The sequence below is a fragment of the Miniopterus natalensis genome, chromosome 18 (assembly GCF_054644295.1).
Source record: "Miniopterus natalensis isolate mMinNat1 chromosome 18, mMinNat1.hap1, whole genome shotgun sequence".
Taxonomy (NCBI): Eukaryota; Metazoa; Chordata; class Mammalia; order Chiroptera; family Miniopteridae; genus Miniopterus; species Miniopterus natalensis.
Genome location: NC_142098.1, coordinates 37811703 through 37825330, shown reverse-complemented (window position 1 = coordinate 37825330; position 13628 = coordinate 37811703). Strand labels below are relative to the sequence as shown.

At 57.9% G+C, this 13628-nt stretch overlaps 1 protein-coding gene across 1 annotated transcript; it reads left to right on the top strand.

Annotated features, from left to right (window-relative positions):
- Positions 1–2213: 2213 nt before the first annotated feature.
- MEIS3 (Meis homeobox 3) lies at positions 2214–11335 on the top strand. The gene is given in 13 exon segments (XM_087827275.1): positions 2214–2225; positions 3777–3964; positions 4147–4306; positions 4398–4448; positions 5618–5716; positions 7617–7728; positions 7917–8065; positions 8676–8841; positions 8844–8961; positions 9190–9248; positions 9355–9438; positions 9783–9852; positions 10876–11335. Coding segments are annotated over 12 exon segments (1248 nt in total). The 3' UTR covers positions 9833–9852; positions 10876–11335.
- Positions 11336–13628: the final 2293 nt, after the last annotated feature.

The window sequence follows — 13628 nt, the reverse complement described above, 5'->3', positions numbered from 1 at the left end:
GGATGAACACTATAGGCCATCCTCCTGGGGCTGGGGGGACACGTAAGCACCAAGCCCACAGGTGTCCTGGTGCACATTTGCACACACACACACACCAGGGATCCAAGGGCACCAGAAGATAAAGACACTTAATGTAGAATGAATCCCAGGCTCTTCTCCCCCTCCCCCTCTCCTGCCCTCACTGGCCTCCTGGAACACATCAGGCACATCCCTGCCCCAGGGCCTTTGCACCCCCTGTTTCCCCCTGCCTGGAATGATCTCACCCCAGATACCTGCACAGTTCCCTCACCCTCTTCAGAACTCTGTTCAGATGTCACCTCCTCTGAGGACTTTCCCTGTCTAGCTTATACACCATGCCCCTGTCCTTACTCGGCTTTCCTTCAGAGCACTTGTCACTCCAGGCATTATTTTATACTTATACATTTATTTACTTGACTGTTCTTTCTCCCAGTCCCATCCCAAATAGAATGTAAGTGCCCACAAGGTCAGGAAGTTTCTCTTATGGTCCCTGCTATATCCCCAGAGCACCACCCGGCACATAGTAGGTGCTCAGTAAGCGTTGCACAAATCTGTACCTCATTAGAACTCCAGTTTCAAAGGCTGTCTGGTCCCAGCCTCCTCCAGGAACCAGGTAAAAGCTGGGGTCCTTCTCTCCAACATCTCTGCAGCCAGTCGCATCACTCACTCTGGGTTTTGGAGATTCCACAAACTCCCTGGGGGCAGCCGAGGAGACTTCAGGCTAAGAAACTTCTAACAGGCAGGAGTCAAAAATGGCCAGAGGGTCAGAGTGATACCTCGGCGGCATGCACACAGCCACAGCCTGCGCTGGCACTGCCCTCAGAGCCCCAGGTACTGTTATGCACAAACTGGGGCACACCCCCTCCCCATACTCACCCCATATTCAGACAGAAATAACTCTTGCAGTCACTCCTGCAAACACACACAGCCAGGCGTGGGCCAACCCGGGGCACAGACACAGCTGGACACACGCACAGGGGGCTTCAGACTCAGGCGCGGGGGTGGGGGGGGGGGGGTGTCCTTGTCTCCCAGGGGAGGGGAGTTGGGGGGGGGGCCGAGCAAGAAGAAAACTAGAATATGGGCGCTCGATTACTTCCAGTCCCTGGTTCTCTCCTGTCCTGTTTCACAGAGAACAGAGAGGTCGAGGGGAGCCGGACCCGAGAGGTCCCACGGGGGTGGGGGAGGGGAGAGGCGCGGAGCGGCCGAGACGCGTGGGGCAGAGATGGGAGGGAGGCAGAGACAAAGGGAAAGAAATGGAGAGAGAGAGGCTCGAAGGTGTAGGAAAAAACAGGGATCCGGGGAGATGGAGAGAGAGAGACAGAGGAGGGCGCGGAGCGCGGAGGACAGGGGGACAGGGGGACAGAGGGACAGAGGGACAGAGGGACAGAGGGACAGAGACCTGTGGCAGCCGAGGGAGAGGGAAGGCGGAGAAGACCCCGAACGGGGGCGGGGGGGGGGGACAAGGGAGAGGAAAGCGGGAGGGGGCAGATTAGGCGCCGGGAGACTCCGATACAAAAGCAGCCCCCACCCGGAGCGGGGCCGGCCCGGGAAGGCGGAGGAGGCTGCGGGCGCCGCCGGCGGACAGCGGGTTAAGCATCTCCGCGGTGGAACTTCCGGATGTGACCACAGGGAGAGGGAGAGACCCGGGGAGAGGAGAAGGAGAGAGGAGAGAGGAGAAGGAAGGAGGAGAGCGGAGAGGAGAGGGGAGAGGGGGGAGGGACGGCCGGGCGCCTGCATCCCTCCGGGCCGCGCGCGCCCGGACCCCGCACCGCGCGGGAAGCCCCGCCGCCCCCGCCGCCCGGCCCGGCCGCCTGCTCTCCCCCCACCCCCGTCCCTCGCCCCTCGATCTGTTTGTCTCGAGCTGGTTCGGTCCTCCCAGGACCCGGGAAGGGGCTGGGGGCCCCAGGGAGGGGGCCTGGGGCGACCCTCCCAGGCTTCTCGCCCCTTCCCTCGCTGGCATGAGCCCCCGGCTGTGACCCCCGCGGGGGGAGGGGGCTGGGGGTCCATGCTCGCGGCCTCCGCACCGCCGGGCGCCTGCCACTGACGGCGGCGGGGGTGGGGGGGCCGGGCACCCAGCCTCCTGCCCCACCCCCTGGCGTCGGCACCGCGGGCGGCGGGGGGCCGCTGCCCCCGGCTGCGCCCTGCCCTCCGGCCAGGCCCTGGAGGGACCCGGGAGCTGCCGCCGGCATCAGCCCATGGCCCGGAGGGTAGGTCTGAGCCCCGTGCCCCAGCGCGTCTTCGCCTCCCCCACTCCCCCATACCCCCGCCCCGCGCTCTGGTCCGGTCAATCCCATCCCGCCCTCTCCCCATCTCTGTCTCTGCCTCCCGCTCCCTGCCCCCGGGTTCCCCCACTCTGTCCCTCCGTCTCCCCTCCACCGCAGGCCCTTTATCCTACCCCCTCGCTTCCTTTCCTGCCCCCTTCCCATCCCTCTCCTTGCTCTACTTTTGTTCCCAGGTCTCGGAGGGTTCAGGGTGGGGACGGGGCTGGGAGGGGTGGGTCTCCCAGTAGGGCCCCTCTCACCTCCCCCTTATGTCCTGGGGATGGGCCAGATCGCGGGAGACGCGCGAGGAGGTGAGTGGGCACCTTGGGGGTGGAGGGGACGCAAGGAGCAGGACGCGGGAGCAGCGGGGAGCAGCGGGGAGCAGCGGGGAGCGGTGAACGCAACTTCAGGGCTCGGGAGAAGTTAGCAGAGGGACCGGCGCGGGGACAGGCAGGCACAGGCCCCCCCACTCCCGCACCTCCTTCCAGTCCCTTGGCCTCGTCGAGCCTCAGTTTCTTCATCTCCAAGAAAAGGGTTTGACCTGGGCGCTTGGAGCCCCGGGGCTTCCCCCGCGCGCGGGCTCCTGCGATGACCCGACACCGACAGAAATCTCGCCCGGATGCCTGTGGTTTCTCTTGGGGGTTGTTTGCAAAAGTGAGCTTGTGCGGTTGTGGGTTTTCCGGGGTGTTTTCCGTTCAACAAGAGTTTATTGAATGTGTGCCAGGCACTGTGCGAAATGTCTCATCCATTTATTCATTCCTTCCTTCATTCATTCCTGTGCCTGGCAGTGGGCTTTGGGGGGGGGGGGTGTATGTGTGTTGGCCTCACGTGGTGAGTGGGATGTGACAAGTTGTGCATATTTGAGAACTGAAGTGAATTTGAAGCGGGGAGACTGTGCGCACGTTTGTGTACAAACAATGCGCTGTTTTCCCGGGAAGGTCTGTAGTGAAAACCTCTCCATCTGCCCCTTTCCCTGGATCTTCTCTCCGGCTCCGCCTGCCTACGTTCCCCTGTGCCTCTGCGCCTCTCTCTTTATCTGTCTCTCTTTTTGCCTTTCTTTCTATCGACCTACCATAGCATTTCTCTCTCTCTCTCTCTAAATCTCTCTCTCTCCAAATCTCTCTCCACGGCTTTCTCCCCTTCTTGCTCCCCTCATTCTGTGAGCAGCTGGCAGTTACCAGCCAGCTGGCCCCTGACCCCCCTCCTGATCCTCAGACGGAGACCTGGGTCTGTCTCTGTCCTCCGGACCTTCCTATCCTCACCTCGGGAATCTCTGATGGGACATATGTCAGAGTCCAGGGCTACAAGAGAAGACCGTGGGACAGGGCCCTCAGTTCTACACAGCTCTGTGGGACATGGGGGAACTGGGGGACTGAGGGGCATGGCTGGGACACTTAGGGGACAGAGGGCAGGTTCCTGTGGCAGGGAAAGGAAGTGTTTTGGGTCCCCAGACCAGGTTTCTTGCTGGTGCTGATGCCTCCCTTTTGCCTCCCCCAGTACAATGAGCTGCCCCACTACCCAAGCATCCTGGACGGCACTGCGGCCCTGGCCGACTTCTCGGAGGCAGGGCCTCCGGCACCCGCACCAAGAGCCCCTGGGCCCTATGGCCCCCACCAGCCCCCTCAGCCCCGGCCCCCGGGCGTGGACAGTGATGGCCTGAAGCGGGCGAAAGATGAGATCTACGGGTGAGTGGGGACGGGGCTGGGAGCTCCCAGGGCTCTCAGAAGGCGGGCCTTTCTCTCTCTTTCTCTGACTCTATCGCACTCTGTCTGTCTCTCTAACTCCACCTTCTGGGTCTCCTGTCCTCTCCCAACTGGGAGGACCCTGGCCTCCCCTCATGAACTCTCCCCTCTCCTGCTTCCTCCAGACACCCACTCTTCCCGCTGCTGGCCCTGGTCTTCGAGAAATGTGAACTGGCCACCTGCTCGCCCCGTGACGGGGCTGGCGCTGGGCTGGGCACACCCCTGGGCAGTGACGTCTGCTCCTCCGATTCCTTCAATGAGGACATTGCAGCCTTTGCCAAGCAGGTGGGCACCCCCACAGCCACGCGCCAGGGCAGCCCGGGAGGAGGCGGGCGGGAGGCAGGATGTGCCCTCCTGACCTCTCTCTTCCTCCCAGGTCCGCTCCGAGAGGCCCCTCTTCTCCTCCAACCCGGAGCTGGACAACCTGGTGAGACCTGAGCCCCCCGCCATGCCCCCTCCTGCACGGGGGTCTCCTGTCCTGCCCTCCCATAGCCTTGGGGCTGGCTGGGGGACCCGCATTCTCACACGGCGGTGACTTGCCCGTTTGCAATGCAGTATAGCCTAGAGAACGCAGGCCGACGGCTCGAGTTCGAATCCCAGTTCTGCCACATCCCAGCTCCCTGAACCAGGACAAGTAGTTCATCTCCCTGGGCCTCAGTTTCCTCATCTGTAAAGTGTACCTCGTAGTAGTTTCTACCTTGTAGGGCTCTTGTGAGGATTTAATGAGTTAACGAAAGTCACGTGCTTAGAACAGTGCCTGGCACAGACTCAGTAGGCGTCAGCTGTTCTACCTGGAGGACAGGGGCCACCCCAAAACTAGTGCAGGGACTTAGCTGCACAGGAGAGAGGAGAGAGAAGCTGGGGAGGAGAGGCAGAGGGAGGACTCCTGGCTCCTTCAGGTCCCAGCTCCCGCCGGGGCTTCCTATTGGCTGAACCCTCTGGCAAAGGCCTCTGGGAAATGTAGTTTTCGGGCGAAGGTGGGCCGCGGAGGGGAGGGCAAGCAGGCAGAGGAGAGGGTATTGTTGCTGCGGAGTGCGGTGCTCACGCCTCTGTGCTGGGTCCTGTTCTGTCCCTTGCACCTCTGGCTCCTCTTTCTCCATCTCTGACACAATCTAACGCCCTCTTCCCGAAACTCTGGGTCTCCGGCTCTATTTCTCTCTGCCCCTGTCTCTTTGTCTTTGTCTCTCTTTGCTCTCTGTGCCCTTGTCATTCTGTCTCACTGTGTCCCTTTGTCTCTTCTCTTCCCTCCTTTGCCCCCTCCTCCTCCTCTTCTCTCTCTTGCCCTTCCTCCCTCCCCTGCCTCTTCCTGGCTGTTTTCAGATGATACAGGCCATCCAGGTGCTCCGGTTCCACCTGCTGGAGCTGGAGAAGGTGAGTGCGCCTCACTTGCCCTCACACCCTCTCTTGCCCCCACCCCTCCCTCTCTCACCCTCCAACCCCCCAGGCTCTCTCCTCACTGGAGTTGGAGCAGAATGCCACCCTCTTTCCCGTACACCCCAGCCCTGGCTCCCGGGTGGCCCCCCCAGTACCCCGGTGCCCCCTCAGGTCCACGACCTGTGCGACAACTTCTGTCACCGCTACATCACCTGCCTCAAGGGAAAGATGCCCATCGACCTGGTCATCGAGGATCGGGATGGCGGCTGCAGGGAGGATCTTGAGGACTACCCGGCCTCCTGTACCAGCCTCCCAGACCAGGTGTGCCCGGGACCGGGGTCAGGCATCGCCTACAACCAAAGATGAGCCAAGTAGCAGGGTTGCAGTGTGAGAACACACACACACACACACGCACACACATCCTGACAGTGAAGACACACATTGTCACACAAATAGGACAACCAAGCCCTTCACAACAGCCGTAAACTTTGTGATAGTCAGATACAGCCCCATGGCTGACAGCCATGCTCAGAACCCGCTGCATGTCTCAGCTCCACCCATGCAATAGCCACGCCGCAGCCACCTCCTCTCCAGGGACAACTGTGTCATCTTGGGCACAGATGTAGGCACTTGTACTGCATGTCACACCACAGACTCAGGACAGCTTCAGGAACACTCACAGCATGCGATCGAATCCAGGGCTGGAACAGTTACAGGTGACAGTCACATCCACACTTAGAAGCCTTCAGGCCTGATGGCTCTGCCGTTTGCCCACAAGCCACCCCCAATCACTCGAACGACCCTGGAGACTTCCCTGAGCTGTCATGTCTCGGTTGTGCCCCAGCCAGACACAGATGATGGGTCCTATAGGGAAGGGCTGTTTATAAGGCAGCGGGCAGGGTCTAGGACAAACACTGGGACAAGCGGGGCACCCCAGCATGCCAGCGGCTCTTTCTTCTTTAATTTTTTTATATTTTATATATATCTTTATTGATTTCAGAGAGAGGAAAGGAGAGGGAGAGAGAAAGAGAGAGAGAAACATCAATGATGAGTCATTGATCGGCTGCCTCCTGCACGCCCCCTACTGGGGATTGAGCCCGCAGCCTGGGCATGTGCCCTGACCGGGAATCGAACCTCAATCTCCTGGATCCTAGGTCGATGCTCAAAGGCTGAGCCACGCCGGCTGGGGGCTGGGCCCAGCGGCTCTTTCCATTGCCCCACACCCAGCCTGCCCCCCAACATTGAACTGAACCCGAAGCCGAATGATAAAGAAGTCTTGGTGCTGTGCTGGTGGGTTGGCCTCCCAGGGCACGGAGCTGGGGCAGAGGGTGGACCCAGCACGTTGTCAAGTTCCTCAGGGTGTTTGGATAAAGAGAGCACAGTCCCAGGCTCCTGGTCGGCAGTTCTGAGACCCCCGGGTCTCTACAAACTGGAAGTTGTTTGTTTTCCTCCATAAGTTTAGTGCAAACTCATTTGGCAGCAAAATCTGACCTGAACTAATGAGAGGCTATTTATAGCCTTTATTTATTCCACCTAGTTAAATATTCATCCGTTTTGCTGCAGAAATGCTAATGAGCTTGATGACGAGGTTATGCCCCAGACCCTGCTGGGGTGTTGTGAAGTCCACAGCATGTGCACTGACTTATCATCTAAAAATGCGACAAGTTCTGAATTCTGAGCCACCTCCATCCCCAAGGATCTCGGATAAGGTGCCATAATCTGTATAAACTCTTCTTTGCTGAGTGATTGCTGTGCCTTCGTGTAAATGAACTCATTGAGTTTCCACACTCTGTGAGATGGTAATAGTCCTCCATTTTCCAGTTGAGGAAACTGAGGCAGAGGGAGGTGAAGTGATTTGCCCAAGGTCACACAGCCAGCAAAGAGGCAGGGACAGGCTTTCCAGCCAGGAGTCTCAGCTCCAGAGCCTGTGGTCTTAGCTATCTCAGCTATTGTGCTATGACTTCCAACTCCTGTTTGTTTTTTTAAAGAATTTTGTATTGATTTTTAGAGAGAGGGAGGGAGAGGGAGAGAGAGGGAAACATCAACGTGAGAGAAAAACATCAACCAGTTGCTTCCAACATGCCCCCTTACTGGGAATCGAGCTTGAAACCCGGGCATGTACCCTGACCAGGAACCAACCAACAACCTTTTGGTGCACAGGATGGTGCCCAACCAACTGAGCCACACTGGCCAGGGCTGACTTCCAACTCTTGTTTTCCAGAATAACACATGGATTAGAGACCATGAAGATAGCGGGTCTGTACATTTAGGGACCCCAGGTCCATCCAGCGGAGGCCTGGCCTCCCAGAGTGGGGACAACTCCAGTGACCAAGGTGAGAAGCTTGGAAGGTAGAAGGGAAATGTGGGAGTCAGCCTGAGGATTGAAGTTAGACACCAAGTTGGACTTCCAAGGGGGCAAGGACGGCTGGGGTGTGGAGTAGTGTCTTGGGTGAGGGTTCTGGGCCTCTCCGGTTCCCCCCCCCTCACTGTCCACAAGCACAGCACGCCTCTCCCCTCTCAGGAGACGGACTAGACACCAGCGTGGCCTCTCCCAGTTCCGGGGGAGAAGATGAGGAGCTGGACCAGGAGCGGCGGCGGAACAAGAAGAGGGGCATCTTCCCCAAGGTGGCCACTAACATCATGAGAGCCTGGTTGTTCCAGCACCTCTCGGTGAGAGCCATCACCCCGGGGCCAGGTGGGCATAGAGAGAGAGGAAGAAGGATGGCCCACAGAGACTGAGGCCCGGAGAGACCCAGAGATGGGAAACTGAGGCAGGGGGAGTATTGAGGGAGAATTGCAAGGAGATGGGACTGGCCAGGAAAAAAACACCCTGAGCGCTACCTGTGTGCCAGGCGCTGCTAAGGGCTCTTACCTCACTCAGTCCTTCCCAACCCACCCACCCATTCATCTGACCATTGGCCTAGCTACTCACCCCCCATCAATCATCTGCCGTCCACCAAGCACGCTGTGTGAGGGCAGGGCTGTGTTAACCCCATTCTGCAGATGAGCAGAGGGCCCAGAGGCCTCGGGAGGGTTGAGTTAGAGCAAGACAGAGACCAGGAGAGACTGAGTTACAGGGATAGGGGGAGGGCGAGGGAGAGGAGGGGAGAGAGGCATAGAGAAAGAAATTGGGACAGGGAGAGCTGCACACAGGGCCCTGACAGAGGCTCGGAGAGGCTGGTGCTGAGTTTTACCTCCTTTCCTGGCAATGGAGCCCTGTCCCCAAGCTCCGTCTTTCCCGAATGAGAGCTGGCCAATTAGCCTCTAATTGCTGGAAGAGGAGGGGGCGCCCACGGGTGTAATTGCCCGAAGCTTGGCTCTGCTTCCTTTGGTTGGGCCCCGGGGAGCCCGGAGAAGCTCAGCCGAGCTGGCTCTTCCAGCCCCTGCTGCAGCCTGGGCTCGCCAGCCATCCTCGGGGACCTGGCGGGCCAGGCCTTGGGGATCAGATGGTGGCCCGGCAGGCAGAGTGACTCTTGCTGATGGCCACAGCACCCGTACCCCTCGGAGGAGCAGAAGAAACAGCTGGCGCAGGACACCGGACTCACCATCCTGCAAGTGAACAACTGGTGAGGGGCCCCGGAGGCTGGGGCAGCGCTTGGGGAGCCCGGGGTGGGCGGCCGGGCGCTGTCCGCGGTGCTGAAGGAGCCCGCGAAGCCCCTGGAGACTCTCCCCCCTCGCGCCTTTCCCTCCCCATCCCAGCCCTGTCTTCCCCCGCTCTCCTGTCTCTATGTTCACCTCTGCCTCCCTCCTACACCCCCTTTACACCCTCCTCCATTTCCACGACCCCCTCCCAGGTTCATTAACGCCCGGAGACGCATTGTGCAACCAATGATAGATCAATCCAACCGCACAGGTACAAGGAGAAAGTGGGGAGAGGGGGCCTAGTGCTCCTGGGGGAGTTCAAAGCCCGGACCCAGGCATCGTGGGGCTCAGGCTGCACCCCTCAACCCCCCTCGCAGGGCAGGGTGCAGCCTTCAGCCCAGAGGGCCAGCCCATGGGGGGCTACACAGAAACACAGCCACACATGACTGTCAGGCCACCAGGTAAGGCCCCGCCCCTTAACTAAGCCACGCCTCCAGCAGGCCAGGCCCCTCCTCCAGGTGAAGACGCCGCAGCTTCTGGGCTTAGGTTCATGAATAATGAATACAGTGCCTCATTTGCATAACAGGGCGGCAGATTTCCAGGTGCCCACCTTCCTCACAGAGTTCGCTTCTTCTAGGCTCTGCCCACCTGTTGGAAAGCTCCACTTTCCCTTAAATGACCAGCACCATCTTCGATGACTCAGTCTGTCTTAAGAGAGGAACCTCCTGAGACAAAGGGGCAAGAGGGACTTTGGGGCAAATGGGGGTGTCTGGTGAAGACCCACTGATCCTCTTTTGTCTTCCAGGATCTATGGGGATGAGTTTGAACTTAGAAGGAGAGTGGCATTATCTATAGAAGCAGGATTCAGGAGAAGTGTGAGTGTCCCACGTCGAGGGGTGCTGGGTTGGGGGCTGTGCAGCTCTCAAACCTTTGTCAGACCTCTGGACTCCAATAGTGGACCACCCAGAGCAGGGGCAGTGTGGCTGCCTGAACCGACGGTTCCCCAAGGCTTGGTGGGAAGATGATTCATTCATCCATTCATCCATCTATCCATCCGTCATCCATCTATCCATACATACATGCCCTGACATGCCTCAGTTAGGTTCCTGCTCTTGAGAAGATTCTGGGCTTGTGAGGGAATGGACATCAGAACCAGTGCAACAGCTGAAACAATAAAACACATGTCGCTCAGAGGAGGGAGTCATCAGCCATCTCCGAGACACCAGGGAAGAGTTCATGGAGGAAGTGGCTTCTGGGTGGGACACTGAAGGATGAGTAGGAGTCCAGTGGGGAACACAGACCCATCCCATACAGTGATGGACTAGAGTGAGTAGGGCTGGGATGAAGGAACCCAGGAACTGACGGAGCCCAGAGAAGAGATCGGGCCCAGGCTGGGAAGTTCAGGGAGGACTTCCTGGAGGAAGGGGCTTTGAAGCTGAGGCCAGGACAATAGAAGCAGTGAGGCAGGGGAGAAGGAGAGATGGACAGATTTGTTCAGAGCCTGGCTGGTCAGTGAGGGTCTCAGCTCAGCTCTGACAAGTCCAGATAGGGGTGTCAGAGGACCTCTGGGATCAGGAGTGATGGAGGGGGCTTCTCATCCTACTTCCCAGGGGGCTACCTTTTCCTCTGCTTTTTCTGCATCTCCCCACTCGTCTTTTTCTCTCTGTCTCCCTCTCTCCTTGTCTTTCTTTGTCTTAACTGTCTCCTTGTCTCTTTTTTCATCTCTTTCTCTCTCCCTCTCTTGTGAGTTTGTGGCCAGGGACAGGTTCTTTGTCTCCTGCCCCCTCTCTCTCTACAGCCTTCTCACTGTGGGGCTGGTGGGGACTGCTCAGAAGGGCTGATGTGGGGCCAGACCCCCTCCTCACCTCCTGACTTGGCCTCTACTCCCCTCTCCACAGACTCCAGTCTCCAAACTGTGACCAGCAGGCTAACACCTGGTTCCGGTCCCCAACTCTGGCTTCAGGCCCCATCTCCTGTGGCCCTCCCACTCAACGCCTACCTCCCTGGGGCCTACCTGGGACATGGGGAGCCTGAGTGCCCACTCGAGGGTCTCTCAAGGACAAAGACAAGGCCTCTAGGCTCTGTGCCCCACTTCTGCTCTCACTTCTGCCCTCACTTCTGCCTGGAAGCAGAGCTGAGATCCTGGGTCATCAGAAGATGGTGGCTGGGGACCCCCACCTCCAGGACAGAGATGGAATTGGGGGTGGACTGGGGCTATCAGGGGAGGAGGGTCGCCCGGATCCGATATTGGGGAGGTTCCCTTCATCCTCCTAACCCACTCCCCTCCTCTCCCTCTTCTTTCTTCTCTGATGTCTTCTACTTTTTTTTTTAATGATAAATCTTAAAAGCCAAAAGCAACCAGTTTGAGTTCTTGTGTCTCTTCTAAGATTCAAATTCTCATCGATTTGAAGCTCATAAATCCCTCATTACAATACTAATACTCTTTATCCTGCTCTGTACTCCATGTGTATCAGTCAGCTATTGCTGTGTAACAATCCCTAAGCTTTATGGCTCAAAACGCCCACTGCTTTTTAGCTCATTATTCTCTGGGTTGGTATCTTAAATTAGGCTCAGCTAAGCAGGTCCTGTGGTTTCAGCAGGGCTCTTTTGTGTGACTGTGGCCAGGGACAGGTCATCAAGGGGGCCAGCTTGCTGGCAGCAGGGGCAACAGGAGTGACTGGGCCATGTGGTAACATCAGCTGGTAGGCTGTTGGGTTTGTTCACATAGAGGCTTGATTGGACTCCAAGAGAGAGCAGAAGGGCCCAAGGCTTCTTGAAGCCCTGGCTCAGGTCTGGCATACAGTTATCTTGGTTCCATTCTCTTTGCCACGATAGGTCTCATCTGTCCCATGGGAGATAGGTGGGCAGGCTGGGCGTGAACAGCCTTACCTGGTGGAAGTGGTGCTGTCAGACATGGGTTCAAATCCTGCCTCTGGAACATAATAGCTAGGTCTCAGTCTCTGCATCTGGAGAGTGGGGATAATAGCAACACCTACCTCATAGGTGTGCTGTGATTAACGGAGGTATTACAGGGGAAGTGCTGAGAACGGTGCCTGGCACATAGCAAGTGCGCAAAGTCAGGAGTCATTATTTGTAACTGGAGAAACCAGCTCAGAGCTGATGGGGTGCCTGGGAAACAGGTGGAGAGCAGAGGAAGCAATCCTGAGACTCAACAGCCTTCACCTGTCACTCATTAGTTCACTCAGGCCACAGGTATTTCCCAGGCTCACACTCTGCTCATCACTTCAGTGAACAAACCAAAGACCCGTGCCCTTGGGAGCTGCCGTCCCAGGGGGGAGATGGGGAGACCTGTGTGTGCTGAGTAAAAGCGCATCGTTGGGTCTGCTAGGAGCTGACAGTGGCGCAGGGCCACCCCATGGCATTTATTTACCCTTAGCTAGTGCGCGCTGTGTGCCAGGCTGTTCTAGGAGCTTTATCCTACGAACCCCATAAACCCACCAGCAAGTCCTAGGAGGTGGGACCATCACTGTCCCCAGTTCCCAGAGAAGAAAACCAAGGCCCAGAGAGGTGAGGTCGCTCGTGTAGGGTCACACAGCTGGAGAGTGTGGTTCTCCATTTCAACCAAGATGGCCTGGCAGGTCTGGAGCCTGTGGGCTAACCATTCTGATCAACAGCCTCTTGTTTTAAAAAATTGACGCTAGCCCTGGCTGGGTGGCTCAGTTGGGTGGAGTGTCGTCTGGTACAACAAAAGGTTGCGGGTTCGATCCCCGGTCAGGGCGCAGTCCGGGTGAGTAGGGGAGGCAACGGATCAATGTTTCCCTCTCTCTCCACCTCTCTCTTCCTCTAAAATCAATTTGAAAAAACACATCCTCAGGTGAGGATTTTTAAAAAAATAGAATCTAAGACCATGATTTTTAAAGAACTTAACGAACTAGTTTCTAGGTTATTGTTTTGGTGACTGTGGTTAGTGTTTATCTCCCCAAATTCCCCAGGACTGAAGTGGGACAGGTGAGGGATAGACAGCAGGAAGGACTTCCAACACCCTCCCTTTGAAGGCATGTGGGGATGAGTTATGGGGAGGGGGCAGGGCTGGGCCCAGGCCAGAGGTCTACTTCACAGGGAGGCGGGGCATTCACGCAGCATCTGCCTGCCTGACCCACCCTGAATGGGATGCTGGCGAGTGGGGGAGGGGCAGCTCCCCTCTTCCCTCCTCCCCCACCTCCCGGTGACTGGAAATGCCTCTCACTTAATTCTAATTAAACCAATTGGATGTGCCTCGGGGAGGAGGGAAATTGGGCAGGAGGTTAATTGTAACTAAAAATACTTCCCCCACTTCCTGGGGTGAGAAACCAGTGAGTCCTGGGACAGCCTGTGAAGTGGGTAGTTGTTGCTGAGTAGGACAGGCGGCCCCAGCAGGGGGGGTGGGGAACCCCAACAGCGGCTGCAGGGCCAGGCCACCTTGGGATCCTTGTGTGTGTGACCATTGTGTGGCTGCTGTGGCTGCGGACTTAGGATGCTGAGGTCAGGGTGCTGCTGTGGGGAGGACCGTCGGGCTGTGGACGCTGCCAGGAGTGTGTCCACAGCCGCACCTGTTACTGAATGGGGTGGGTGTGTCCTGAGAATTGTTTGGGTCCCTGGCTGGCTGTCACATTGTGCCTTGGTGGAGGGTGTGTGTCTGTGACTTGGAGAC